The sequence below is a fragment of the Esox lucius genome, chromosome 4 (assembly GCF_011004845.1).
Source record: "Esox lucius isolate fEsoLuc1 chromosome 4, fEsoLuc1.pri, whole genome shotgun sequence".
In the NCBI taxonomy this organism is placed as follows: Eukaryota; Metazoa; Chordata; class Actinopteri; order Esociformes; family Esocidae; genus Esox; species Esox lucius.
Genome location: NC_047572.1, coordinates 1,969,888 through 1,995,581, shown reverse-complemented (window position 1 = coordinate 1,995,581; position 25,694 = coordinate 1,969,888). Strand labels below are relative to the sequence as shown.

The following is a 25,694-nucleotide window of genomic DNA, read 5'->3' as shown; positions in this document are numbered from 1 at the left end:
GGAGAGACGTGGTACCATTGGAGCCAGTGTACACCAGCGCAGGAGCCAGGGAGGTCGCTAAGCGACCTCATCCAAACCGGGAAGGAGGAGCTTTCCCCAGTGTGGACGGAAGGAGGACCAGCACCAGCCGGACCGGTGCCAGGAGCGGACCCCAGGACACGGCGGGACTACGAGCGAGTGAAGGAGACAAAGGACGGCGCCAGGGGAATAGACTCTTAGGGGAAGGAACTGAAGAATACTGTAACAAAAGGGGGTATAGGACACAGAGTGGCTACCACTCGTACCAAGATGACAGGGTTACAGAGAAAGGTCTGGGGAGATGATAGTAGAATGAAATGGTATATGGGAATTGGGGGAATAATGATATGTGTGTTGTATGTTGCTACAGGTTTCCCTGGCTGGCGTCGAGTCTCCATCTCCACAGCGAGAAGGCAGGTGATACAAAAAGAGGACGCCTGCCTGAAGCAGGGAGGGGGTATTGAATTGGATTATGTCAAAGGGTCACATACTGCTTTCACGTTTGACTTATGCTCGGTCATAGCTTGCAGGAGATATAATGGCTCGTGGAGAGATTACAACCTGTATGTGTGTCACACTCCATTTGTAGATATGATGTGTGGCCTGATGGGACGTCTGCCGGGTGAGAGGTGGTGCCCGGGATGGGACGAGGTCCGAGCGTATACGGGACAGTGGCAGCCTGGACTCCCGTGGGGACCGAATGCCACTATGTGGAGCTCGTTTAATTTCCAACGAGATTTCAGCTCCTCCCAGAATCCACTTACCTTGTCTGTCGGAGGTTGGGACACCTCTCCATACAGAGGTGCGGACAAAATATATTTGGTTCTCGGAGTGGAGCATGCAGGAACTGACACCAAAGCGTTTATTAAGATTAACATTAGGGTGCCGACCGCTAGCTCTCCAGCTGTGGCAGTCACAGGGACTGTGGACACCTCAACAGGTAAGGTGCAACCTGGGGAAGTGGTAGGGGTTGACTATACCAAATTGAAACCGTTAGAGGTGATTGAGAAAGCCACAGGGTATCACGAGAGTAATATCTGGCTTGATTGGATGTTGCAAAATGCCAAAGAACAAGATTTAGGGGACTGTGTGGCATGTGCCGCCGCCCGACCTCAACTATACACTGAGCCGGCTCCTTTGTATTCAGAGGACCCTTGGGGATATCGGTGCATGTTAGCTCTTACACATAGTGCTTCCCCTGTGAACTGCATCACCCTGGCAAGGGTGTTTCCTCCGATAGCTAACGACACCAGGACGGGGCCGTTCACTCCCCATAAAGGGGGAGGGGGATATACCTGTTTCCGCTTCACCAGTCAGAAACCCGTGGTGAACGTTGGAGAGATCCCCTTGCAGTGGTGTAATGTTACGATCCAGAGCAGATCTATTATCGGACCCTGGGCCCGGTCTGGTCTGTATTACTATTGTGGGGGCACCCGACTCCTGGTGAGAATCCCAAAAGGCACCCTGGGGGAATGTGCGATGGTACGGTTAGCAGCACCCTTAGTGCTGATAGGTGACCGAGTTAAAGCACTCCAGGCAAAAAGGAGCGACGCTCTTACCCGGCGCCGGCGTAGACATGTAATAGGCCGTCGCTCACGTGATACATTCGACCTCACTGTGGACTCCCCAACCTATATAGATGCGATAGGGGTCCCTAGAGGGGTCCCCAAAGAATTCAAACTCGCAGACCAAGTCGCGGCAGGATTTGAAAATATTCCTATTCTGTCCGCTTTGTTCCCCGTCACTCCAAACAAGAATGTAGACCGCATTAACTATGTACATTATAATGTCTTGCCGTCTCTTTAATTTGACCCGTGATGCGGTTGAGGGCCTGTCAGAACAGTTGGGCCCCACCTCGTTGATGGCGGTGCAAAATCGCATAGCCCTCGATATGTTATTGGCAGAGAAGGGCGGGGTTTGTGCAATGTTTGGGGACATGTGTTGTACTTTCATTCCTAACAATACAGCTCCGGACGGGTCGGTTGCTAAGGCGCTGCAGGGCCTTAGGACTCTCTCGCGAACTATGCACGAGCATTCTGGGATAGATAATCCGCTGGAGGAATGGATGACCTCGATGTTCGGCCAGTGGAAAGGTTTGATAATGTCTGTTCTTTTATCGCTTGCTACATTTGGTGCTATAATGGTTACTTGTGGGTGTTGTTGTATCCCCTGCATAAGAGGGCTCGCCATGAGAGTGATCTCTACAGCCATTGAGAAGGCTCCAGGACCGCCACCAGGGATGCTGATGCCTCTACTGGAGCAGCATGACCCGGGAGAACTGGAGCTTGGCGAATAGGGGTGATCTCTCTGGGGAAAGATCAAAAGGGGGAATTGTAGATGTATTGATTGTATTAGTTAGTGAACTGTTATAAGCTGTTGTAACCAATGTAGATGTATTGATTGTATAAGTTAGTGAACTGTTATAAGCTGTTGTAACCAATGAAACAGAATATTAATTGTTTGTAATATGAGCTGAAGCTGAGGGAGCAAGTCGGAGAATAGGAGGCCCTGTTCGAGCGGTTGCCTGGGAGAGAAAGATTTAGTATGTCTGTTTTGTGAGAAACAGGACACAGGTTAGAGACACACACACACAGTCGGACAGACAACACAGACACCACAAGGGGGGCCAAGGGGATACTTGCAGTTATCCTATAAGGAATAGAACTGGGATTGGGCCAAGGGCACACTTGCTTTGTAAGTTAACGCCTCTATCTTTTTGGGCGGAGTAGAAGTATAAAAATTATGTTTTGACTGTTGATCCTTAGACCTTGTGCGGCGACACTTGTCTCCAAAAGCTTTTGTAATAAACGGAATATACGATACGGTAATTGACCTGACTCCTGGTGTTTTATTCTCCTTTCCAACAAACCAACTCGGGGAAGTGTTAGACTTCAACAGTACCGGTTAAAGATCTTTCTGAATCAGTATGTTAACAATCAGTTACCTGGTTTTCAGACTCTGCACATAATCTACACAAGGAAAAGAACAGCTTACCGCCGACCCTGTTCTTACCACCGAAGCCTTTATTTCATCCTGCATGACAAAGGGGTCTGCGGAAACAGTTGCATACCATTGCAAAAACTCATCTTTTTCTTTAGCCATCATGGTATTCACACCATAGTAATGCGGTTCCCGGATGGGGGCCAGCATAATTCTCATTCTGCTTGATGTTAAACTTGTAGAAAGCAGCCTTTTTTCAAATCCTTAAAACCCATAGCACGTGGCAAGGCCGACAGCTTCATAGGTAGGAAGCAATGTCTATCAATGTACACTCACCTAAAGGATTATTAGGAACACCTGTTCAATTCCTCATGAATGTCATTATCTAATCAACCAATCACATGGCAGTTGCTTCAATGCATTTAGGGGTGTGGCCCTGGTCAAGACAATCTCCTGAACTCCAAACTGAATGTCAGAATGGGAAAGAAAGGTGATTTAAGCAATTTTGAGCGTGGCATGGTTGTTGGTGCCAGACGGGCCGGTCTGAGTATTTCACAATCTGCTCAGTTACTGGGATTTTCACACACAACCATTTCTAGGGTTTACAAAGAATGGTGTGAAAAGGGAAAAACATTGAGTATGCGGCAGTCCTGTGGGCGAAAATGCCTTGTTGATGCTAGAGGTCAGAGGAGAATAGGCCGACTGATTCAAGCTGATAGAAGAGCAACTTTGACTGAAATAACCACAATAACCACAACCCAGGTATGCAGCAAAGCATTTGTGAAGCCACAACACGCACAGCCTTGAGGCAGATGGGCTACAATAGCAGAAGACCCCACCGGGTACCACTCATCTCCACTACAAATAGGAAAAAGAGGCTACAATTTGCACGAGCTCACCAAAATTGGACAGTTGAAGACTGGAAGAATGTTGCCTGGTCTGATGAGTCTCGATTTCTGTTGAGACATTCAGATAGTAGAGTCAGACTTTGGCGTAAACAGAATGAGAACATGGATCCATCATGCCTTGTTACCACTGTGCAGGCTGGTGGTGGTGGTGTAATGTTGTGGGGGATGTTTTCTTGGCACACTTTACGCCCCTTAGTGCCAATTGGGCATTGTTTAAATGCCACAGCCTACATGAGCATTGTTTCTGACCATGTCCATCCCTTTATGACCACCATGTACCCATCCTCTGATGGCTACTTCCAGCAGGATAATGCACCATGTCACAAAGCTCGAATCATTTCAAATTGGTTTCTTGAACATGACAATGAGTTCACTGTACTGAAATGGCCCCCACAGTCACCAGATCTCAACCCAATAGAGCATCTTTGGGATGTGCTGGAACCGGAGCTTCGTGCCCTGGATGTGCATCCCACAAATCTCCATCAACTGCAAGATGCTATCCTATCAATATGGGCCAACTTTTCTAAAGAATGCTTTCAGCACCTTGTTGAATCAATGCCACGTAGAATTAAGGCAGTTCTGAAGGCGAAAGGGGGTCAAACACAGTATTAGTATGGTGTTCCTAATAATCCTTTAGGTGAGTGTATCACGTCAATTGGCAACATGATTGGGTATAGAAAGAGCCTCTCAGAGCGGCAGTGTGTCTCAGAAGTCAAGATGGGCAGAAGATCAACAATTCCCCCAATGCTGCCTCGAAAAATAGTGGAGCAATATCAGAAAGGAGTTTCTCTGAGAAAAATTGCAAAGAGTTTGAAGTTATCATCATCTACAATGCATAATATCTTTCAAAGATTCAGAGAATCTGGAACAATCTCTGTGCATAAGGTTCAAGGCCGGAAAACCATAATGGATGCCTGTGATCTTCGGGCCCTCAGACGGCACTGCATCACATACAGGAATGATACTGTAATGGAAATCACAATATGGGCTCAGGAATACTTCCAGAAAACATTGTCTTTGAACACAATCCACTGTGCCATTCGCCGTTGCCGGCTAAATCTCTATAGGTCAAAAGAGAAGCCGTTATCTGAACAGGATCCAGAAGCGCAGGCGTTTTCTCTGGGCCAAGAATAATTTAAAATGGACTGTGGAAAATTGTTCTGTGGTCAGACGAATCAAAATTTGAAGTTCATTTTAGAAAACTGGGACGCCATGTCATCCGGACTAAAGAGGACAAGGACAACCCAAGTTGTTATCAGCGCTGAGTTCAGAAGTCTGCATCTCTGATGGTATGGGGTTCCATAAGTGCGTGTGGCATGGGCAGCCTACACATCTGAAAAGGCACCATCAATGATGACAGTTAAATGGCAACTCATGTCTGTCTCTCTCCATCCTTACTATTTGCCGAGAGAGTTTCCACAGATATTTGTCACACTCGTATACATCCATCCGAGGGCGAATGCTGATATTGCATCAAAGACAATTGTAAAAACTGTGCAACGGTTGCAAAGTATCGCCCCTGACGCGCCGAACTTTATAATGGGCGACTTTAATCATTGTAAGCTTGGTAAATCGTTGGTTAACTTTTCCCAATATGTCACCTGCCCTACAAGACATATGAAATGTTTAGATCTCTGTTATGGTACCGTTAAAGGAGCCTACAGATCATTTGGTAGAGCTCCCCTTGGTCTGTCTGACCATAACGTTGTTTATTTGGTTCCGGTCTACAAATCTGTCCTAAGGAGAACAAAACCCGAACGACGTTGGGTTCCGGTTTGGTCTGATGACGCTACTTAGGAGCTAATAGACTGTTACTCATGCACAGATTGGGACTTATGTAAGGAAGAGTGTTCAGATTTGGATGAACTTGTTGAGACTGTTTCTGCTTACATAAGTTTCTGTGAAAATGAAATAATTCCTAAAAAGGCCATATCTATTTTTCCTAATAACAAACCATGGGTTTCAAAATCTGTTAAAAACATTATTAACCAGAGAAATATTAGCTTTATGCAGGGGGATGCCTTATTGTATAATGACCTGCAGAAGCAAGTTAAGAGGGAGCTTAAATTAGCTAAACTTAAATATAAGGACAAAGTCGAATCTCTTTTGAGCAGTGGCCAGTCTCGCCTCGCATGGAACGGTGTGAAATCTATGATGGGTTTACAAACTAATCATAGAAAAAACCTTTCCTTTGATGGCAAGACAGATTCTGAGCTCGCTGATGTATTAAATATTTTTCATAACCGCTTTAATGTTTACGATTTTACTAAAGAATTATCTGTGTTTAGGGAACCATGCCCAGAACAAAACGTTTCTATCACTATAGGTAAGGACAGGGTTCACAAAATTCTTAGGGGGGTGAAGGAAAGGAAGAGCCCTGGACCAGACAATATTGGTGGCCGTCTTATTAAAAGCTGCGCGGAACCATTATCGGATATACTTGCCTTTATATTCAATAAGTCACTGCAATTACATCGGGTCCCTCATCTCTGGAAAGAGTCAGTGATTGTGCCTGTGCCGAAAACCAAAGGACCCAAATCAATTGACGATTTTAGACCAGTGGCTCTTACATCGCTTATTATGAAATCTTTCGAAAAGATTATTAAACAGGAGATTGTAGCACTAACAGAGTCTCAACTTGACCCTTTACAATTCGCCTATAGGGCAGGTTGAGACGGGCAGCCTGCTCAATACAGTTTTTAACCATTTGGAAGGGTCAAAGCAATTTGTGCGATTATTATTTATTGATTTCTCATCAGCTTTTAACTGCATTCAACCCCACATTTTAGCTGATAGACTTTTAAAGAATCACAACATCAACCCAGGGCTAATAGCCTGGTTAGTAGATTTTTTAACCTCAAGATCTCAAAGGGTTAAAGTTAATGGTGCCTTTTCTGGCAATCTTCTATCTTCTTCCGGCTCCCCCCAAGGATGTGTCCTCTCTCCTCTTCTTTTTGTTTTATACACTAATGAATGCCGCTCACAATATGATGGTAGACAGATCCTAAAATTTGCAGTCGACTCGGTCATTGTGTCTCTTTTAAATGGAAGTGCGACTGACCATGGACCAATTGTGAACGATTTTAACGATTGGTGCAAGCGTTCCTTTTTAAACATTAATGTCTCTAAAACAAAAGAATTAATTATTGATTTTAGGAAACAGAGACCCCCTCTACCCCTCTCTATCATTGATGGTAAACCGATTGAGATAGTTAAAGAATACAAGTACCTTGGCACAATAATTGACAGCAAGCTATGCTTTGAGTCACAAACTGATGCTGTTTGCGCCAAAGCCCAGCAGCGTATGCATTTCTATCGTAGATTGAGGAATTTTAACATTGACCATACTTTGATGAGAATGTTTTACTCTTGTTTTATCGAGTCTGTCTTAACCTTTTGTTTTATCTGCTGGTTTGGTTCCTTGTCCACAAAAAATAAAAAACGACTAGAGTGTATTGTGAGGACGTGTAGTAAAATTGCAGGCATTAACTTCTCCCCCCTTTCTCACACTTATTCCAACCGAGTAGCGAAGAAGGCCCAAGCTATTGCAGCTGACCCTAGTCATCCTTTGTGCTGCCAGTTTAAGCTACTTCCCTCAGGCAGTAGGTACTCCCTGCCCAGATGCAGGTCAAATAGATTTAGAAACTCTCTTATCCCGACTTCTATCTCGATTTTAAACAAATTGTCAGAACTGTTTTAAGATGTTTTTTATTGTATTATTTTCTACATAGTGTGTTTTAAAGGCTTAGAGATTATGTGTGCTTCTATACTATAGTGTATGTGTGTTGTGTTTTTGTGTTTTTTTTTCTGCTGGCTGTACAAATAATTGCCCCTCGGGGACAATAAAGTATCCTTGACCTTGACCTTGACCTTGACCTTGAGTTATATCCAAGTTCTAGAACAACATATGCTCCCATCCAGACGTTGTCTCTTTCAGTTTCCAACATGACAATGCCAGACTCCATATTGCATCAGTTACAATGTCATGGCTGCATAGAAGAAGGATCCGGGTACTGAAATGGCCAGCCTGCAGTCCAGATCTTTCACCCATAGAAAACATTTGGCGCATCATAAAAAGGAAGGTGCGACAAAGAAGACCTAAGACAGTTGAGCAACTAGAAGCCTGTATTAGACAAGAATGGGACAACATTCCTATCCATAAACTTCAGCAACTTGTTTCCTCAGTCCCCAGACTGTTATAAAAAGAAGAGGGAATGCCACACAGTGGTAAACATGGCCTTGTCCCAACTTTTTTGACGTGTTGATGCCATGAAATTTAAAATCAATTTATTTTTCCCTTAAAGTGATACATTTTCTCAGTTTCAACATTTGATATGTCATCTATGTTGTATTCTGAATAAAATATTGAAATTGAAAACTTCCACATCATTGCATTCTGTTTTTATTCACAATTGTACAGTGTCCCAACGTTTTGGGAATCAGGTTTGTATTATCATAATTTTGAGTTTCATATATAGTGTATTTCATATTATATTATCTTTTTGAGAAAGACATTAATTTGCATATATTTTCATATTCAATTAGAGTTTGCTGCCAGTTTGCTTCAAACAGTCGATTGTTGACCACAAGTTTCCTACAATATTGCCAGAAGTTTATATGTTTGCCACAAAATTAATTTGCATGTGAAAATATTGAGCTGGGGGGAAATTGCTGGCAAACTGGCCAAATATTGGCCACAACCGTTTCCTAGACACCTGTTTTTTCAAAAAGGGCCTTACCCCTTGTTTTCCCTCTTCTGGTTTCTAATAGAGTTGCATCTGTACTTTGTCTTGATCGAGAGTCTCTTTACAGGTAAGTTGAGGCCTGTTTCTCATTGCATCCTCAGTCAGCATGCCTGCTGACACTGTCTTTCAAAGAAGCTTTCATTCTGGTAACAAGTGATTGTCCGTGTAAAGGTATTGTCATCATCTGGCCTGTACAAGCAAGCCTCTCCTCCGCTCGCCAACCTTATCTTCCTTCTGCCAGCTTATTCGTTGCTTTGCCATTGCCATGGCAACAAAGCGCTATGCCTGCCTTCCTGCTGTCCATTATTTTCTCAAAACTATTGGGAGGGAAAGAGAAAACCCTGTGCAGAGACATGAGAAATTAGGGCATCAAACAAACAGAGACCACAACATAAACACACGGAATGGGTCCCAAGGACATTCCAGAAAGTATGTTTTTAAAAGTAAAATGGAAGATACGCTATCTTTAAAGGTATGTACTGTATCAGTGTAATATTTTTGGTCAGTGTATGTCTGTGGATTTGTGAAACTTAATGTGCGTTCACCTGAATGCACTGCCACGTTTGTACAAAAAGGCGTGTGCTTCTGAGTGAAAATGCATTCATCTAGCCTCCTTTCAAAGGATGCACTTGGATCTTGGCATTAATCAATTGCATCTAAAACAAAAGCTGCCGTTTCATGTAGCACACAGGTCAAGACACATTTTTTAATGTATTTAAGGAATCATAGATGCACCAGGGTTTTATTCATCAGGGTAAAAAATTGTTGTTCTACATTGCTCCTTTACACATTTTAAATACTTGTTATTGTGTTAACAGGGAGCCAAATTAAATTAGTATCTTTAAAGCTCACAATGCAGTTGGGGTTCATACAGGTTCATAAAGTTGCCCTCACACCAAGATCCAAAGGAAAATAAGAACCATGTTAAGACAACATTTATGAAGTGTGTCAGTTAAGGGGAAAAAAAGAGTGAACAGCCAGTGGATCCACTTAGGCCCAATTAGAATGCATATTTAAACTGAATTTAAACTTTGTGAAATATTCATGCCCCTCTACCTCTGACACAAAGAGGCAGCAGGCTAGTACCTCTCTGATTGCTCTCCAGTGGGTGCTGTGATACCAAACTCCAGGTGTGGAGACCTGGGGAAGACTTCTAGTGTAACTAACTGTTCATATGAACAGACAGAAAGTGAAGTTGGGAGATAAGATACTCATGAGGGTTGAAGAGTGGAAGTAACAGAGAGAAAGACAATGTCCAACTCACCAAAAACATTGTATCCATGGATTCTAATAAGTTTATACTGTTCTCAAAGTTCACAGTTGACAAATTCAAATTACACATGACTGCGGATGGAAGCTGGGTTATTGTTATTGAGTGGTCAACCTTGTTATGGCAACAGTCTTTGGTTGTGGTGTTCAGACACACCAAGGGCAAGGCCATAAAATATCTCTATAGTACATTTTCTAAAAGACTCAAAACTGTTGCTTGTTTTCTAATTTAAATTGGTCATTGTTCAACTTCCAGGTGAAATATTTGATATATAATTAGGGGGCCAAGCGACGAAGTTGCTTTGCCTGATTGTGGTCAGCCTTCATGGTACCCATACTCCTCATGGTGGCACTGTAGCACTCCGTCGAAAATGGAAAAAGTGAAGCTCAGATCTCCTGAACCGAATGTCGTAGAGACATGCAACCAAGTTCCAGATATACCCCTTCTCATGTTGACCAAAAATTTATCAGGGTCTTTCAAATTCGCCCCTTGGATTTTCCTTTATTTTGAATTTGGTGAAAAACACATTAACGACATCTTCTCCAAGACTGCTGAACGGATTTGCATGCCGTTTGGTGTGAAGGACCTTTGAACCATTATCTTTAAAAGTTTTTTAAGGAAAGTTGATATCTCAAATAATACGGCCGAAATCAGTGAGTGAAATTGAGCTGGGCGGGTCTATGACTTTAGACGTCCATTAATCCCAAATTTAACATCAAACAGCTATGAAACGAAACACACTCATAAATGTGTCTGCCAGGAATGGCCAGAAAAATTCCCAAACAGAAATATCTCTTGGGGGCGCTATAAACATCACTGATGTTTCTCACGATTTTGCCGTTAATAAAAACACACTAAACAATATCTCCTCCGAAACCACTGAACAGATTTGGTTGACAATTGGTGTAAAGGACCACTGGACCATTGTCTTTAAAAGTTATATTATTGTAAATGTTTCTGGTGGATTTTCAAAATATGCATCTGTGTGTGCTATTTCGGGTATTATAGATCACAACCCGATGAGACTATGCAGTCTTTGTGCAAGACTTCTCTTTAGTTCAATTAATAAATGTTATTTTGTCCACGTTATTTCTGCAAGAATGTAATGGCTGAGGTAAAGGTTGCATTCTGCTGTTTAAATGGTGTAATGATTAAAGACAGTCTGCCACATAGAAAACCAGGGATTTAAATCTTCCAGCGACAACAATATTCATCCATCCTAATCGGCTGAACTAGGATTGCCTGGTTCCTTTTCTGGTTTCAAGGTCTTTTTGTTTTGTTTTGATTTCCTCTCCTTCGATTGGACATCCTGACTACCAGCGCCATTGGGCATTTTTAAATAGCAAAACATTTCTCTAGTGAGAGCATGCAGTGAGATGCTTCCTGTGCCCCGCTTGGCTCCCTGAAACGCTGCTCGCAGCTTTAATCTTGATTTTGTTTCTGTACACATGTTAGAAAGGTTTTCTAGTGTGTCAAATATTCTTAATTAGCTGACCTTAATTAAACAAATTAGACAATATAATGACAATCTGTTGTTACCATCTGCGGTTAAAGGTTTTGATACTCATTGCTCTTTTCTAGGTTTTCATATTCTACACGTTAACTCCTCAATGAAACAAGACAGAAGCTACATTTGTAATTAGATTTCTAGAGAGATGCATTTAGCAACCAAAAAAAAGAGTTATTTCATGGAGAGAACACTGTATGTGTGGATGGGTGGCCTAGTACATACTTCCAAAAATATGAAACGAAGAGACCAGCTTTCTCCACACTACCACATGGCAATGTTCTCCAAGCAGGCAGGGAGGCTCCACATGTGCAGGGGCTGTCGGTGGGGACCTTTAATCATGTCACACAGGCAGTTGGTGTAGAGTATGCAGCATATGCCTTGCAATCCGTCTTCGATTAATCCATGAGGAGCCCTCGAGCTGCCAAGAAGAGCAGAGCACTGGAGTGTGCCGGAGTCAGCTAGAGTCTAGGGAGGGACAATGTGCTTCGGGATCACACAGGTGAGGCTAACCGAGTACAGGGAAACAGCTGGGGAGGCCTACATCCCCAGAAGAGCTCTCCGCCTCCCACTGCCCGCAGTTTGCCAACCTTATGTTTTTCTCTGTTCTTCCACAGCCTCCTCCTTTTGCTCCCTGTGATGCTTAAGGCCGAAATCCCCATCAATCTCCCAAGGTGAGACAGCGTGAGCCCTGAGAATTGGCTTCCACTGAAGGAAGAATGTGTACAGTGAGACAGGTGACAGAGATCAGTATTAGGGTGGAGTGTTTGTGTGTTTACGGATGAGTAGAGGCTTAGTGGCTTATTCTTAGAAGACTGTGAAAGCGTCACTTTACACTTAAAAGTGCTAGTGATGAGGATTTTATTTCTGTACAGTGTTTTTTCACCACATCATATTCTTCATTTTATTGAGGTGAAACAACAATGCTTCAACGACTCCAGTCCTAAATGGAATTTGTTTTCTTTTTGATGGAACAAATGCTGCATACTTGGACTGTGTGTATCCATTTGTAACGATGTCCTTCCAATGTGAGTTAACAAATCTGAAAGCAATGCACTGCAAAATTCTGATGAGTTCAGCTCTTGATGTTCACCCTATTTTACGCAAAGGCATTTTCCGCTAAAGTAAGTATGAATTATTATTCCTAAGGGATAATGATATAATGAATAACAAGTGACAGCTCAAAAACTGGAACTCTCTGAAATGAGGAAAGCATGTATTACCTATGCATTTGAAATAGAAAATGTAACCCTCCCCTCCAAAGTGGTCAGTAAATATAAATGACATTGCATATGAAAGCCCTTTTTTGTACATGATTAATATTGCAATCATGATTTCTATCAAAACTATTGTAGTTAATACCTTCTTAATTTTATCCATTACCAATTTCAGTGACAATTTTTTATAGAATTTTAACTAGCTACATTAATGAATGTCCTGTATCTACATTAACAAATTACAGTACAAACTGTCATGAGTTTATGTCCTGTGTCAACATGAAAAAAGAATACTGCACTCTGTTAGTTAATGCATTTGTGAATCATTAATAAAGTGTGGTTTTATCATTATTAACTCTTTGTTTATGTCTTTGTTCATAATTTGTTCATGTTACCTACTGCATTCTTTAATGGTAATTAATGTACCCTTATGGGAAAGTGTTACAGAATATTCAAAACTCCTATGCAGAATAATCTGTCACTAGAACCAAATTCCTTGATGAGTCTTAACAGGTGCTTTCAGTGCCGGCTCTAGCCTTTTTGGGGCCCTAAGCAAAATCAGATTTCCCCTTGGCTGTCAGGGTCCCTAAGCAACCGCTAGTGTTGCTTATGCTTAGAACCGGCCCTGGGTGCATTAAGCAAAACACCACACAATACTGACCTCATATTAAAGGTCAGGTATGGTGGAGGTAGTGGTATGTTTTGGAGATGCTTCACTGCATAAGGACCTAGATGTCTTGCATCATTGAAGGAACCATACATTCTTCAGAGAATTCTAAAATAGAATGTCAGGAGATATGCCTGTAAGCTAAATCTAAAGCACACCTGGGTAAAGCAGTGAGACAATGATAATGAATAAACAAGCAAGTCTAATGACTTGAAAGCAGAGGCGTTGCTGATCCGCCCGGAACAGAAAGTACAGAGTTTTGAATGTACATGCGGAAAAGTTCAAAACACCCCTTAATGATGAATAATTATTTGAGTTCCGTGACGTCGCCCGGTATGGCGCAGCCGGGGCCCCACCCTGGAGCCAGGCCCGGGGTTGGGGCTCGCACGCGAGCGCCTGGTGGCCGGGCCTTTCCCCATGGGGCCCGGCCGGGCATAGCCCGAAGGAGCGACGTGGGGCCGCCTTCCCGTGGGCTCACCACCCACAGGAGGGACCATAAGGGGTCGGTGCGTAGAGGATCGGGAGGCAGTCGAAGGCAGGGGCCTAGGCAACCCGATCCCTGGACACGGAAACTAGCTCTAGGGACGTGGAACGTCACCTCGCTGGCAGGGAAGGAGCCTGAGATAGTGCGTGAGGTTGAGAGGTTCCGACTGGAGGTAGTCGGAATCACCTCTACGCACGGCTTGGGCTCTGGAACCACACTCCTTGAGAGAGGATGGACTCTTCACCACTCTGGAGTTGCCCATGGTGAGAGGCGGCGGGCTGGTGTGGGTTTGCTTATAGCTCCCCAGCTCTGCCGCCATGTGTTGGAGTTTACCCCGGTGAACGAGAGGGTCGTTTCCCTGCGCCTTCGGGTCGGGGATAGGTCTCTCACTGTTGTTTGTGCCTATGGGCCGAACGGCAGTGCAGAGTACCCAACCTTCTTGGAGTCTCTGGGAGGGGTGCTGGAAAGTGCTCCAACTGGGGACTCTATCGTTCTACTGGGGGACTTCAACGCCCACGTGGGCAACGACAGTGACACCTGGAGGGGTGTGATTGGGAGGAACGGCCCCCCTGATCTGAACCCGAGTGGTGTTCAGTTATTGGACTTCTGTGCTAGTCACAGTTTGTCCATAACGAACACCATGTTCAAGCATAAGGGTGTCCATCAGTGCACATGGCACCAGGACACCCTAGGCCGCAGGTCGATGATCGACTTTGTTGTCGTTTCATCTGACCTGCGGCCGTATGTCTTGGACACTCGGGTGAAGAGAGGGGCGGAGCTGTCAACTGATGGCGGGGAAGGAAGCTGGACAGACTCTGCAGGCCCAAGCGTACTGTAAGGGTCTGCTGGGAACGTCTGGCCGAGTCTCCTGTCAGAGAGATCTTTAACTCCCACCTCCGGCAGAGCTTCGACTGGATCCCAAGGGAGGTTGGAGATATTGAGTCAGAGTGGACCATGTTCTCCACCGCCATTGTCGAAGCGGCCGTTCGGAGCTGTGGACGTAAGGTCTCCGGTGCCTGTCGAGGCGGCAATCCCCGAACCCGGTGGTGGACACCGGAAGTAAGGGATGCCGTCAAGCTGAAGAAGGAGTCCTATCAGGCCTGGTTGGCTTGTAGGACTCCTGAGGCAGCTGACGGGTACCGACAGGCCAAGCGGACTGCAGCCCGGGTGGTTGTGGAGGCAAAAACTCGGGCCTGGGAGGAGTTCGGTGAGGCCATGGAGAAGGACTATCGGCTGGCCTCGAAGAGATTCTGGCAAACCGTCCGGCGCCTCAGGAGAGGGAAACAGTGCCCTACCAACGCTGTTTACAGTAGAGGTGGCCAGCTGTTGACCTCAACTGGGGATGTCGTCGGGCGGTGGAAGGAGTACTTCGAGGATCTCCTCAATCCCGCCATCACATCTTCCATTGAGGAAGCAGAGGATGAGGGCTCAGAGGTGGACTCGTCCATCACCCGGGCTGAAGTCACTGAGGTGGTCAAGAAACTCCTCGGTGGCAAGGCACCGGGGGTGGATGAGATCCGCCCTGAGTACCTCAAGTCTCTGGATGTTGTGGGGCTGTCTTGGTTGACACGCCTGTGCAACATCGCGTGGCGGTCGGGGACAGTGCCTTTGGGATGGCAGACCGGGGTGGTGGTCCCTCTTTTTAAGAAGGGGGACCGGAGGGTGTGTTCCAACTACAGGGGGATCACACTTCTCAGCCTCCCCGGGAAAGTCTATGCCAGGGTTCTGGAGAGGAGAATACGGCCGATAGTAGAACCTCGGATTCAGGAGGAACAGTGTGGTTTTTGTCCGGGCCGTGGAACACTGGACCAGCTCTATACCCTCTACGGGGTGTTGGAGGGTTCATGGGAGTTTGCCCAACCAATCCACATGTGTTTTGTGGATTTGGAGAAGGCATTCGACTGTGTCCCTCGCGGCATCCTGTGGAGAGTGCTTCGGGAATATGGGGTCCTGGGTCCTTTGCTAAGGGCTGTCAGGTCCCTGTACGACCGAAGCAGGAGCTTGGTCCGCATTGCCGGCAGTAAGTCAGACTTGTTCCCAGTGCATGTTGGACTCCGGCAGGGCTGCCCTTTGTCACCGGTTCTGTTCATAATTTTTATGGACAGAATTTCTAGGCGCAGCCAGGGGCCGGAGGGTGTCAGGTTTGGGGACCACACGATTTCGTCTCTGCTCTTTGCGGATGATTTTGTCGTGTTGGCCTCTTCAAACCAGGACCTTCAGCATGCGCTGGGACGGTTTGCAGCCGAGTGTGAAGCGGTGGGGATGAGAATCAGTACCTCCAAATCTGAGGCCATGGTCCTCAGTCGGAAAAGGGTGGCTTGCTCACTTCAGGTTGGTGGAGAGTGCCTGCCTCAAGTGGAGGAGTTTAAGTATCTAGGGGTCTTGTTCACGAGTGAGGGAAGGATGGAACGGGAGATTGACAGACGGATCGGTGCAGCTTCTGCAGTAATGCGGTCGATGTATCGGTCTGTCGTGGTGAAGAAAGAGCTGAGCCGCAAGGCAAAGCTCTCGATTTACCGGTCAATCTACGTTCCTACTCTCACCTATGGTCATGAGCTTTGGGTCATGACCGAAAGGACAAGATCCCGGATACAGGCGGCCGAAATGAGCTTTCTCCGCAGGGTGGCTGGGCGTTCCCTTAGAGATAGGGTGAGAAGCTCGGTCACCCGGGAGGAGCTCAGAGTAGAGCCGCTGCTCCTCCACATCGAGAGGGGTCAGCTGAGGTGGCTTGGGCATCTGTTTCGGATGCCTCCGGAACGCCTTCCAGGGAAGGTGTTCCGGTCCCGTCCCACCGGGAGGAGACCCCGGGGAAGACCTAGGACACGCTGGAGGGACTATGTCTCCCGGCTGGCCTGGGAACGCCTCGGTGTCCCCCCGGAAGAGCTGGAGGAAGTGTCTGGGGAGAGGGAAGTCTGGGCATCCCTGCTTAGACTGCTGCCCCCGCGACCCGGCCCCGGATGAAGCGGAAGAAGATGATGATGATGATGATGCGGAAAAGTTCGATGTACACGCTAACGGGCTACACTTTCGCATTGTCATAATGCGCGATCGGAATTATAGATGGATAGAATGGATCAGGGGCTATTTTTTTTATTATTTTTGTTCCATTTGTGATCCAGGGCTATTCATAAAAGATCCGGGGCTATAGCCCCGGATGCCCAGGGCCAATGACACTACTGCTGGAAAGCATATTTTGGAATGGGGTAGTTAATGGTGAGACCTAAACCTAGTTGAGAAAACCTACAAATGTTGCTGAGTTAAAAAAGTTCTGTGTGGAAGAGTGGAACACAATTCTCTAGATGTGAAAAACTGCTCATGTGTTTTCATCTCCTTGCAGTCATTGCACACAACTAATTATTTAGTGCAATGGGGCAAACAGAGGCATTGGATGTTGCGTAACTCTGATAATAAGTATGTTTACAGATCTTGACTTATCTTCTCACTAACAAATTATCTTTACTTAAAATAAGGTTTTGGTTAAATATCCCAAGAATTCTATGACAATAACATGCTAAATAAAATAAATCTACACTGTAATTAAGCAATAAGGCTGGAGGTGTTATAGATGGCTAATATACTGTTCCATAGCTAAGGGCGGTTTTTAGCCATGGTATATTGGCCATCTGTCATGAAACAACTGAGATGCCTTCATAAAGTGATTACCAGCATAATTAGAACAGTTTGGTCAAACCCGTAGTAAACAATCTCACATTTTGACATTGAGTCAATCCATATTCAGGGTTTCAACCAACCATTTTATATTTTCCCATAATAGAGGTCTAAGCCAATGTAAGTGGCAGAATAGCATAGTATTTGATGAATTGCCCTAAGAAAGTTAGTTTTAAAGGTTTGCCATGGTCAAATATAGAATTGGGAGAATTGCAATACATAAATTATATTTAATTATAAAGGAGCATAAATCTGCAGACTTCCAAATATATATTTTCACTTGTGAAATCACATTCTTACATGCTATTTAATCTTAGAGTTCAGGTCAGGATATTTTTTTTAAACATGCTACAGTTATATGTGGATAAACATTTTCACAGGTAATTTGCAATTTTAGAGGTTCAACATCCTTTGGGGATGTTGAAGATGTGTAATTCATCTGTGTGTGTTCATGTGTTTCTACACTTGTGAGCACTGAAAATCCCTACAATGTTTGTAAAACATGGACAATTTAATATTGTCGGGACAGGTTTAAGATAAGGACCTTAGGCTTAAGAGTAATTTATTTTGATTGGAAAACAAATGAATAGAAGTTCCTAAAATATGTGTGTGTGTATGTGTGCACGCACATGTTGATAAGTGTGTGTGTTTTGACACGGCTAAATATGGACATAGCCACTAGATGTCAGTATAGACAGAGCCTATACAACTTGGAACACCACACAGTCAAAAATGTAGAAATGGTTGCAGACTTCGTAAAATGTCCTCAACCATTTGGGACTTGGGATTGATGGCTTAGCCATCAGCATGGCCAAGTCATTCAAATTCCAGGGGACCATTATCTACCACAACCTCACATTGGAGGACAACGTCACAGCACTGATCAGTCTGCACCAGTGGCAGGAAGTCTGACATTTCTGGTTTCTGGAGTCCATCCTCACCTGTCTGGTGTGGGTCTGTATCTGCATGCTGCAAGGGTAAACTGCAACACATACTTGATCCCCATGATGTGGGCCACAGGCTCATAGGTATTAGTGACTATGCATTGAGCTGATCATTGCATCTTGTCATGAATTAATAAAATATCTGCACTACACTACATTTGCAGGTATTTTCACCAGGAAATGCTCTGTATAATGTATATACTCAACATGGCTGCTTCGGTTTCAATTATGCTATACTCCAGACTTTCATGGTTACCATAAATATTTTCTCTATGTGTATATTGTATGCATTGTCATCTACAGCTAGATGCATCTTCTTACAAACTCCAATTAAATTTTTAGTTAATGATTTCTGAACATATGTTTTTGTTCATCTGGACAGAGCAATGGTTTAGCACAGTTGTAAATTAACACTTATATAGATTGGGTATAGTTAGGTATGAGACAGTACCTTTGTACTGTAGCGCAAAACCATATGTTGTGTGTAGCTAGTGCATTTTCTGTATTCTATCCCTGAACAAATGTCACAACTGTGATGGTATTTCCAATATTTTCCTGTCCAAACAGATGTTACTGATTATGCAGGAAAATACAGTAATTCCTGCATAATCATGACACTGCTGAAGAATGTTCTGCAGCTTTTCTCCAGAACCCAACAAAAAACGTGTGGCCCAACTAAAGTGAATTGCCTGAAATTGTTCAATAAAATCTGTTATGAAAACCAGTAAGTAATTTGCTGGAATGAGATCATTAATATGTTGTTATATGTCTATAGGAGCTACACATATGCAGCTCCGGAAAAAATTAAGAGACCACTGCACCTTTTTCTTTTCCCAAAAAAGTTCCAAACTCAAGCTTTTGAGTGAGGAACAGAAGGGTTAAAATTAAAAGACCACTGTAAATTGAATGCTTCTGTTCTTAGCCTGAAAAAATTAATAATAATTGTCTGGAAGTGCGTGCTCCATATCTACAATACTCAATGTTTCTACCATACTGTTCATACTCCCCCATCCTACTCCTTCAAATGTATACTAGTTTACATTTCTTATGTACATTACTGCCATACTACAATATTTAATACTACTACCAATTTTGCTGGTATACAGTACTCTTTTTCAACTGCTGCTATGTAAAATCTTATGTATATTATTGATTGATCCTCTTGATATTTATGTTGCTGTATGTAAAAATAAAAAAAAAAGAACTGTCAAAAGACCTGAGTTACAAGTTAATGGAACTTTATAAAGATGGAAAGGATATAAAAATATATCTAAATGTGAGTCAGTACTGTTCAATCACTTATTAAGAAGTGGGAAAATTTGGGGATCTCTAGATACCAAGCCAAGTTCAGGTAGACCAAGAAAGATTTCAGCCAAAACTGCCAGAAAAACCCACAGGTAACCTCAGGAGAAATACAGGCTACTCTGGAAAAAGACGGTGTCGTTGTTTCAAGGAGCACAATAAGATGATACTTGACCAAAAATTTGCTACATGGTTGAGTTGCCAAAAAAGAAGCCTTTACTGCACCAATATCACAAAAATCTTGGTTACAATATGCCAGACAACACCTTTACACGCCTCACAGCCACTGGCACGAGACCAAAATAAAGCTTTATGGTCACAACCATAAGCGCTATGTTTTTGAGAGGGGTCAACAAGGCCTATAGGGAACAGAATATCATCCCCACTGTGAAGCATTGGTGGTGGCTCACTGATGTTTTGGGGGTGTGTGAGGTCTAAAGGCACAGGGGAATCTTGTGAAAATGTATGGCAAGGTGAATGCAGCATGTTATCAGAAAATACTGGCAGACAATTTGTATTCTTCTGCACAAAAGCTGTTGACCCTCCAGTGCTTACAACAGAAAAAGTTGAAGGTCCTAGAGTGGCCATCACAGTCTCCTGACCTTAATATCATCGAGCCACTCTAGGGAGATCTCAAACATGCGGTTCATGCAAGACGACCAAAGACTGCATGACCTGGAGGCATTTGCCAAGTCGAATGGGCAGCAATACCACCTGCAAGAACTCGGGGCCTCATAGACAACTATTACAAAAGTCTGCACGCTGTCATTGATGCTAAAGGGGGCAATACACAATATTAAGAACTAAGGGTATGTAGACTTTTGAACAGGGGTCAAATCATTTTTTTCTTTGTTGCCATGTTTTGTTTTATGATTGTGCCATTCTGTTATGACCTAAAGTTGAATGAAAATCTCATAAGAAATATAATAGGTGTTTAGCCTGCTCACTCATGTTTTCTTCACAAATGGTACAAACAGCTCTGGAAAAAATGTATAGACCACTCCTAATTTTATTTAAATCAGCATCTCTACATGTATGGCGGCCATTCCATTCCAATGTGTGTTAAATTCCAACACAGGCACATGTCATTTTACTACATAAGGTACTGATTAGGTGATTACCTGAACCAAATCTAATTTAACGAGGAAAAGTATAAAAACCACTGCTGTGGTCTGTCACGGCAAGGTGAGCACCTTCAGTTCCTATCATCACACCAATGCATCCCGGACTTGTTTTGTATCACATGTCCTTAATCATCGTTCACACCAGGTCCCTGTTTGCTCATTAGTATGTGTTTAAATGTTTCCCCTCTGCTCCCCACATTGTAGATCATTGTTGTTGTCATTGGATGTTGTCGTGTGTGTTGCCGTTAAATGTAAGGCCAATACACCTGTTGCCTAAGTTAGTTTTGCTGCTTTAGTCAGCCCTTTTCTTTCATTGGGTTTTGTTTGTGCTCAGTGTTTGTTTGTTTAATTAAAGAACTACAACGACTAACTCTGCCTGCATCTGGTTCCTTGCTCCCACAACACTGCACCTAACTGACATGGTCATCACTATCCTCTTGCAATAGGACCAGCTGGATGGCAAAAACAGTGCAGGTAGTACCTCAAATGTAGTTTGAATAAAAAAATAACTATTCAGCATTACGAGTTGAAAAGAAAAGCTTTGAGTGAGGAAAAGAATGGTTCAGTTCTGGCTTTACTGGCAGAGGGATACAGTAAGCGTCAGGTTGCTTCCATCCTGAAAATGTCAAAGACAGCGGTTCATAAGAACAAGGTCAAGCAACAAATGTTCAGCTTCGCCCAACACGTTATAGTCTAATGGTTAGACGGAGACCTGGAGAGGCCTACAAGCCACAGTGTCTCGCACCCACTGTGAAATTTGGTGGAGGATCGGTGATGATCTGGTGATGCTTCAGCAAGGCTGGAATCGGACAGATCTGTCTTTGTGAAGGTCGCATGAATCAAGCCAAGTACAAGGTTATCCTGGAAGAACACTTGCTTTCTTCTGCTCTGACAATGTTCCCCAACTCTGAGAATTGTTTTTTCCAGCAGGACAATGCTCCATGCCACACAGCCAGGTCAATCAATGTGTGGATGGAGGACCACCAGATAAAGACCATATCATGGCCAGCCCAATCTCTGGACCTGAACCCCATTGAAAGCCTCTGGAATTTAATCAAGAGGAAGATGGATGGTCACAAGCCATCGAACAAAGCCGAGCTACTTACATTTTTGTGCCAGGAGTGGCATAAAGTCACCCAACAACCCATTGTGACAGACTGGTGGAGAGCATGCTGAGACGCATGAAAGCTGTGATTAAAATCAGGGTAATACTACCCAGATTGCTGCTATTTTACAGGACTCTTTTTGCCGGACCGTGTAAGCGGAGCCAGCCTAGAAGAGCGAATGTCTCTTACTGACTGACTGAGTGAATGAGTGGGTGAGTGAACGACAGACTGACTGCACCTTGTTAAATAGCATAGTGGTTAGAGACGCAGGCTCCGAAACAACAGTTTGCCTTCCGTAACTGTCAAAATGCATTATGCCTGAGGTTCGGGACAGACAACAACTTTGCTGGCTACAAACCTATGTAGCTACGTAATAGGAAGCCTAAAATAAAAAAGTTCTGGTGGATATTAGGATTTGTTCAGGATAGACAAACACTTCGCAGGCTAAACGATTCTCTCGTCTTTTCACTTGATGAAAAAGTCAGTTATCGTCACCTATATTGATACAGTAGTTATTGTATCAATGTCATTCACAAATGACTAAAGATGTTAAAACGGCCAGTGGCAAATGTCATACAGTTCACAGATAATATTTGTGGTGGAGCTAAAGAAACGTGACTCAGTTTAACACAATAGTTAATGGTGTTAAACTGAGTCACACAATAGTTAACGAAATATTCAAACTTGGCGTGATGTTAAGGAGTGACAAAATTATGTAATGTCAAGACGCTATACTGGCAGATGTTTAGCTCTGTGGCGTAGTGGTTAATGACACAGCCTCTCATATGGGTGTCTGGGGTTCAATTCTCGAGAGGGCAGCCACGATCAACACAGTCTATTGCAGGCTGGCTGAACTAAGCTTGCCTGGTTTCTTGTTTAAACTGCTGCTAGTGTAGTGTTATGTAAATTGTTGCTTTTTTTATTATTATTTTCTGTCAAGTTATAATTTTGCTTATATCTTTTTGAATCTCACTAAGTAGTTGTCGGGGTGCCATGCCATAAGAATGTAATAGCGCAGGATGACACTGTGTTTTTCTGTGCATTTAACAAATAAACCTTGAAACTAGTCTGGAGCTGGAGTACTCGAAGATCCTGGGACAGTAATATGTACTAGATAAATAGACATGAATGAATAGTACATTGTAATCAATCTGGGCCTTATTTTTGACAGATCTACATCCTGTACATGTACATCAGGGGCTGTATCCACAAAACATCTTTAGACTAAAAGTAGCTCCTAACTTACTGATTTAGGAGTAACTCTTTAAAACAATGGGCGTGTCAGTCCTAAATTTAGGACTTCTACATTTTTGGCCTGAGAGTATTTCACAAAGCATTGTAGTGCTTAACTGTGATGGCAATTTCTAAAATCCAAATAGTTCTATGAAAATGGTAGGTAAGACAGGAGAAATCAATTGCGCAATAGGTTTTAATTTTCTTGCAAGGAGAAAGTATGCAGGTTACAAGGTAACAGTGAATAGTCTCTAAATAAAAACATCATTTCGACAGTATTTATTACATAGGAAAAAGGGGTGTGGTAAGATGCTGCCATCTGTCTTATGTCAATCAAACACATTCCCTTTGTTCTATCACACAAGTAAAATGCTATTTTCCCCCACCTTATCCTTCCTGCCATAATGTTTACTGTAGTGTTTACCCAAAGGGGCCAACTGACCTTACTGCCCCCTGTTGTATCTTCTCCTATCTTGTCCTAGAACCCATTGATCTGCATCTGGACAGACAATAGATGCCCCCTATGCAAATACCAGATCCCCCACATTCCTCTACCTATCTTAACAGTTGGACTCAGTCCTTTACTCCGTGAGAATACATTGTATAAAGAAATTTCCACAACAATCCATCCTCTTGATACCATGTCAAACCTTGGTATCAAACCTTAAACAGTTCACTCATTAGGATGTAGACTGCAACAAAACAGTACTCTTTAACAACATGACCCAGTCAATATCATTACCCTTAATGATTAGATAACGGAACAAATCTGAAATGTCTGAATCCTCATTTACATTCTTCTAGATCATTACCTTCGTATTAACTCCAAGATCACACATTGTCATCATACAGAATCATAACATAGTACAACAAAACCTTTATGTTAAAATCATCATAAACACCTATCACTGAATCCTTCAATTTATCACTGTTACAAAGTCCTCTCATGGTTCCATTTGGATGTACTTCCAAAGCCATCACAAATGTTCTGCTCCTCCAAACGTCAGACAGTCAGTTATGAACCATTTCTTTGGCAGGTCGGTGTAACAGAACGTAAAAGTCAGATGTATATTCCAAGGTGTTGTCCTTCATAGCTCAAATGCAGACACAGCTCTTGTTGTCTCCATTCTAGCTGTTTTATCAGCCAGGCCAGGAGAATCTGTGTGTTCTCCCTTGTGAACTCCAAGATGACCAGTTTTAGCTAAAGGTTCTAGAGCTAAAGGCCATGTAGAAAGTGACTGGTTACGAGCACCCGAAAATTAACTTTTCCCTCAGTGACTTCAATTCACTGTGTCTAACCTTCAAACACTGCAATCCTCGTGTAGCGTATAGTCGATCCCAGGTTGCTCTCTCAGCTACCTGGACAGCAGATGAGATGTACCTGGTATGGACCCAATCAGCGTAGCATGATTTTGTGCAGTAGATCTTTCCTATGCCTCCATCCTCTCGGTCGGAGGTTGCCTTCTCCATCACATTGCAGAACCATCAGGACTCGAGTCAGTCCAGCTCACAGGAACTCAGCATCCTGTAGACGTGCGGCCCCTAAACGTGCAGCGAGCCAGAGTCGACTCCTCTCTCAGCTGTAGGACAGTCTGTCTGTGTGTCTGTGAGATCCATCTCACCTCAGCCACCTCACAGTTGTCCTTTTAAGCCAAGCTCAGTCTCTCTCTGGGCTCCAGCAAGTCCTCTGTTGCCGAATCGCTTTCAAGTGTTCTGTATCTGAATGTGTGAATTATCCTTGAGAAAATTATTTCCAACTGCACAGTACATCATCACATATGTCCATCACGTTAGTTTGTTGCATCTCGTTGATTCATTAGAGTCACACTATCAAACACTCAAACCCTATATTTCCAATATCTCTCTCTACTTCTTTTCTCCAAATAGATTAGAACAGTTGAAATCAATAACAGTATCGTTAAAACATTAACATCTCTGGTGCTTCTGTTCTGCTAGTGTAGCAAAATAACAATTCCACTATTTTCTATAGTTGGTTTAACTACCAACACAAAGAACAGAAGAACACAATTTCACATATTTCATTACTGTTCCAAAAACTCATCAGTTAAGATAGTTTGCTTACATTGAAGTACCACTCTCTAAGAGCAGTTCATGAACAATTCTCAGTTCACCTATATGATTTACATCTGATTGTGTTGTATCGGAACTACAATCAAATTCACCATTGTTTCACATAAAGGATCAGATACCTTATTTCAAATCAAACATTTCACACCATCTTAAAGGTCAGCTAACATACCTGTTATTTAGCCTAATTTCTCTACAAGATGAAACTCAGTGTGAATGTCTCCAAAACTCTTCTTATTATCCTAGCACATCAAAGACACTCTGAAACCCTGTCATAAATCATGACCCCCCCTTTTTACTCCCTTATCACCTCAGGGCTCTCCCTGGAGTGGGGGGTGGCCTACTGACCTAAGAACAAACCCTGGTCTTGAAGAAGGGTCACCTTATCAATATCAGTTATCTTGAGGAACAACCCAGGCATTGACAATAGTAAAACAACCTTTTTTCCTCATCATTCACCTCAAAGAAACCT

General features: G+C 43.4%; 1 protein-coding gene across 1 annotated transcript; it reads left to right on the top strand.

Annotated features, from left to right (window-relative positions):
• Positions 1–340: 340 nt before the first annotated feature.
• LOC117594414 lies at positions 341–2,114 on the top strand. The gene is made up of 2 exons (XM_034291943.1): positions 341–475; positions 608–2,114. Exons 1-2 carry the CDS (start codon positions 343–345, stop codon positions 1,822–1,824), a joined length of 1,350 nt encoding a protein of 449 aa, XP_034147834.1. The 5' UTR covers positions 341–342; the 3' UTR covers positions 1,825–2,114.
• The last annotated feature ends 23,580 nt before the right edge of the window (positions 2,115–25,694 follow it).

Excerpts from the sequence above, each read along its gene's own strand:
- LOC117594414 (XM_034291943.1), top strand. The coding sequence starts at position 343 with ATGGGAATTGGGGGAATAATGATATGTGTGTTGTATGTTGCTACAGGT. Across the intron at positions 476-607 it reads CTGCCTGAAGCAGGGAGGGG|ATATGATGTGTGGCCTGATG; the intron begins GTATTGAATTGG and ends CTCCATTTGTAG.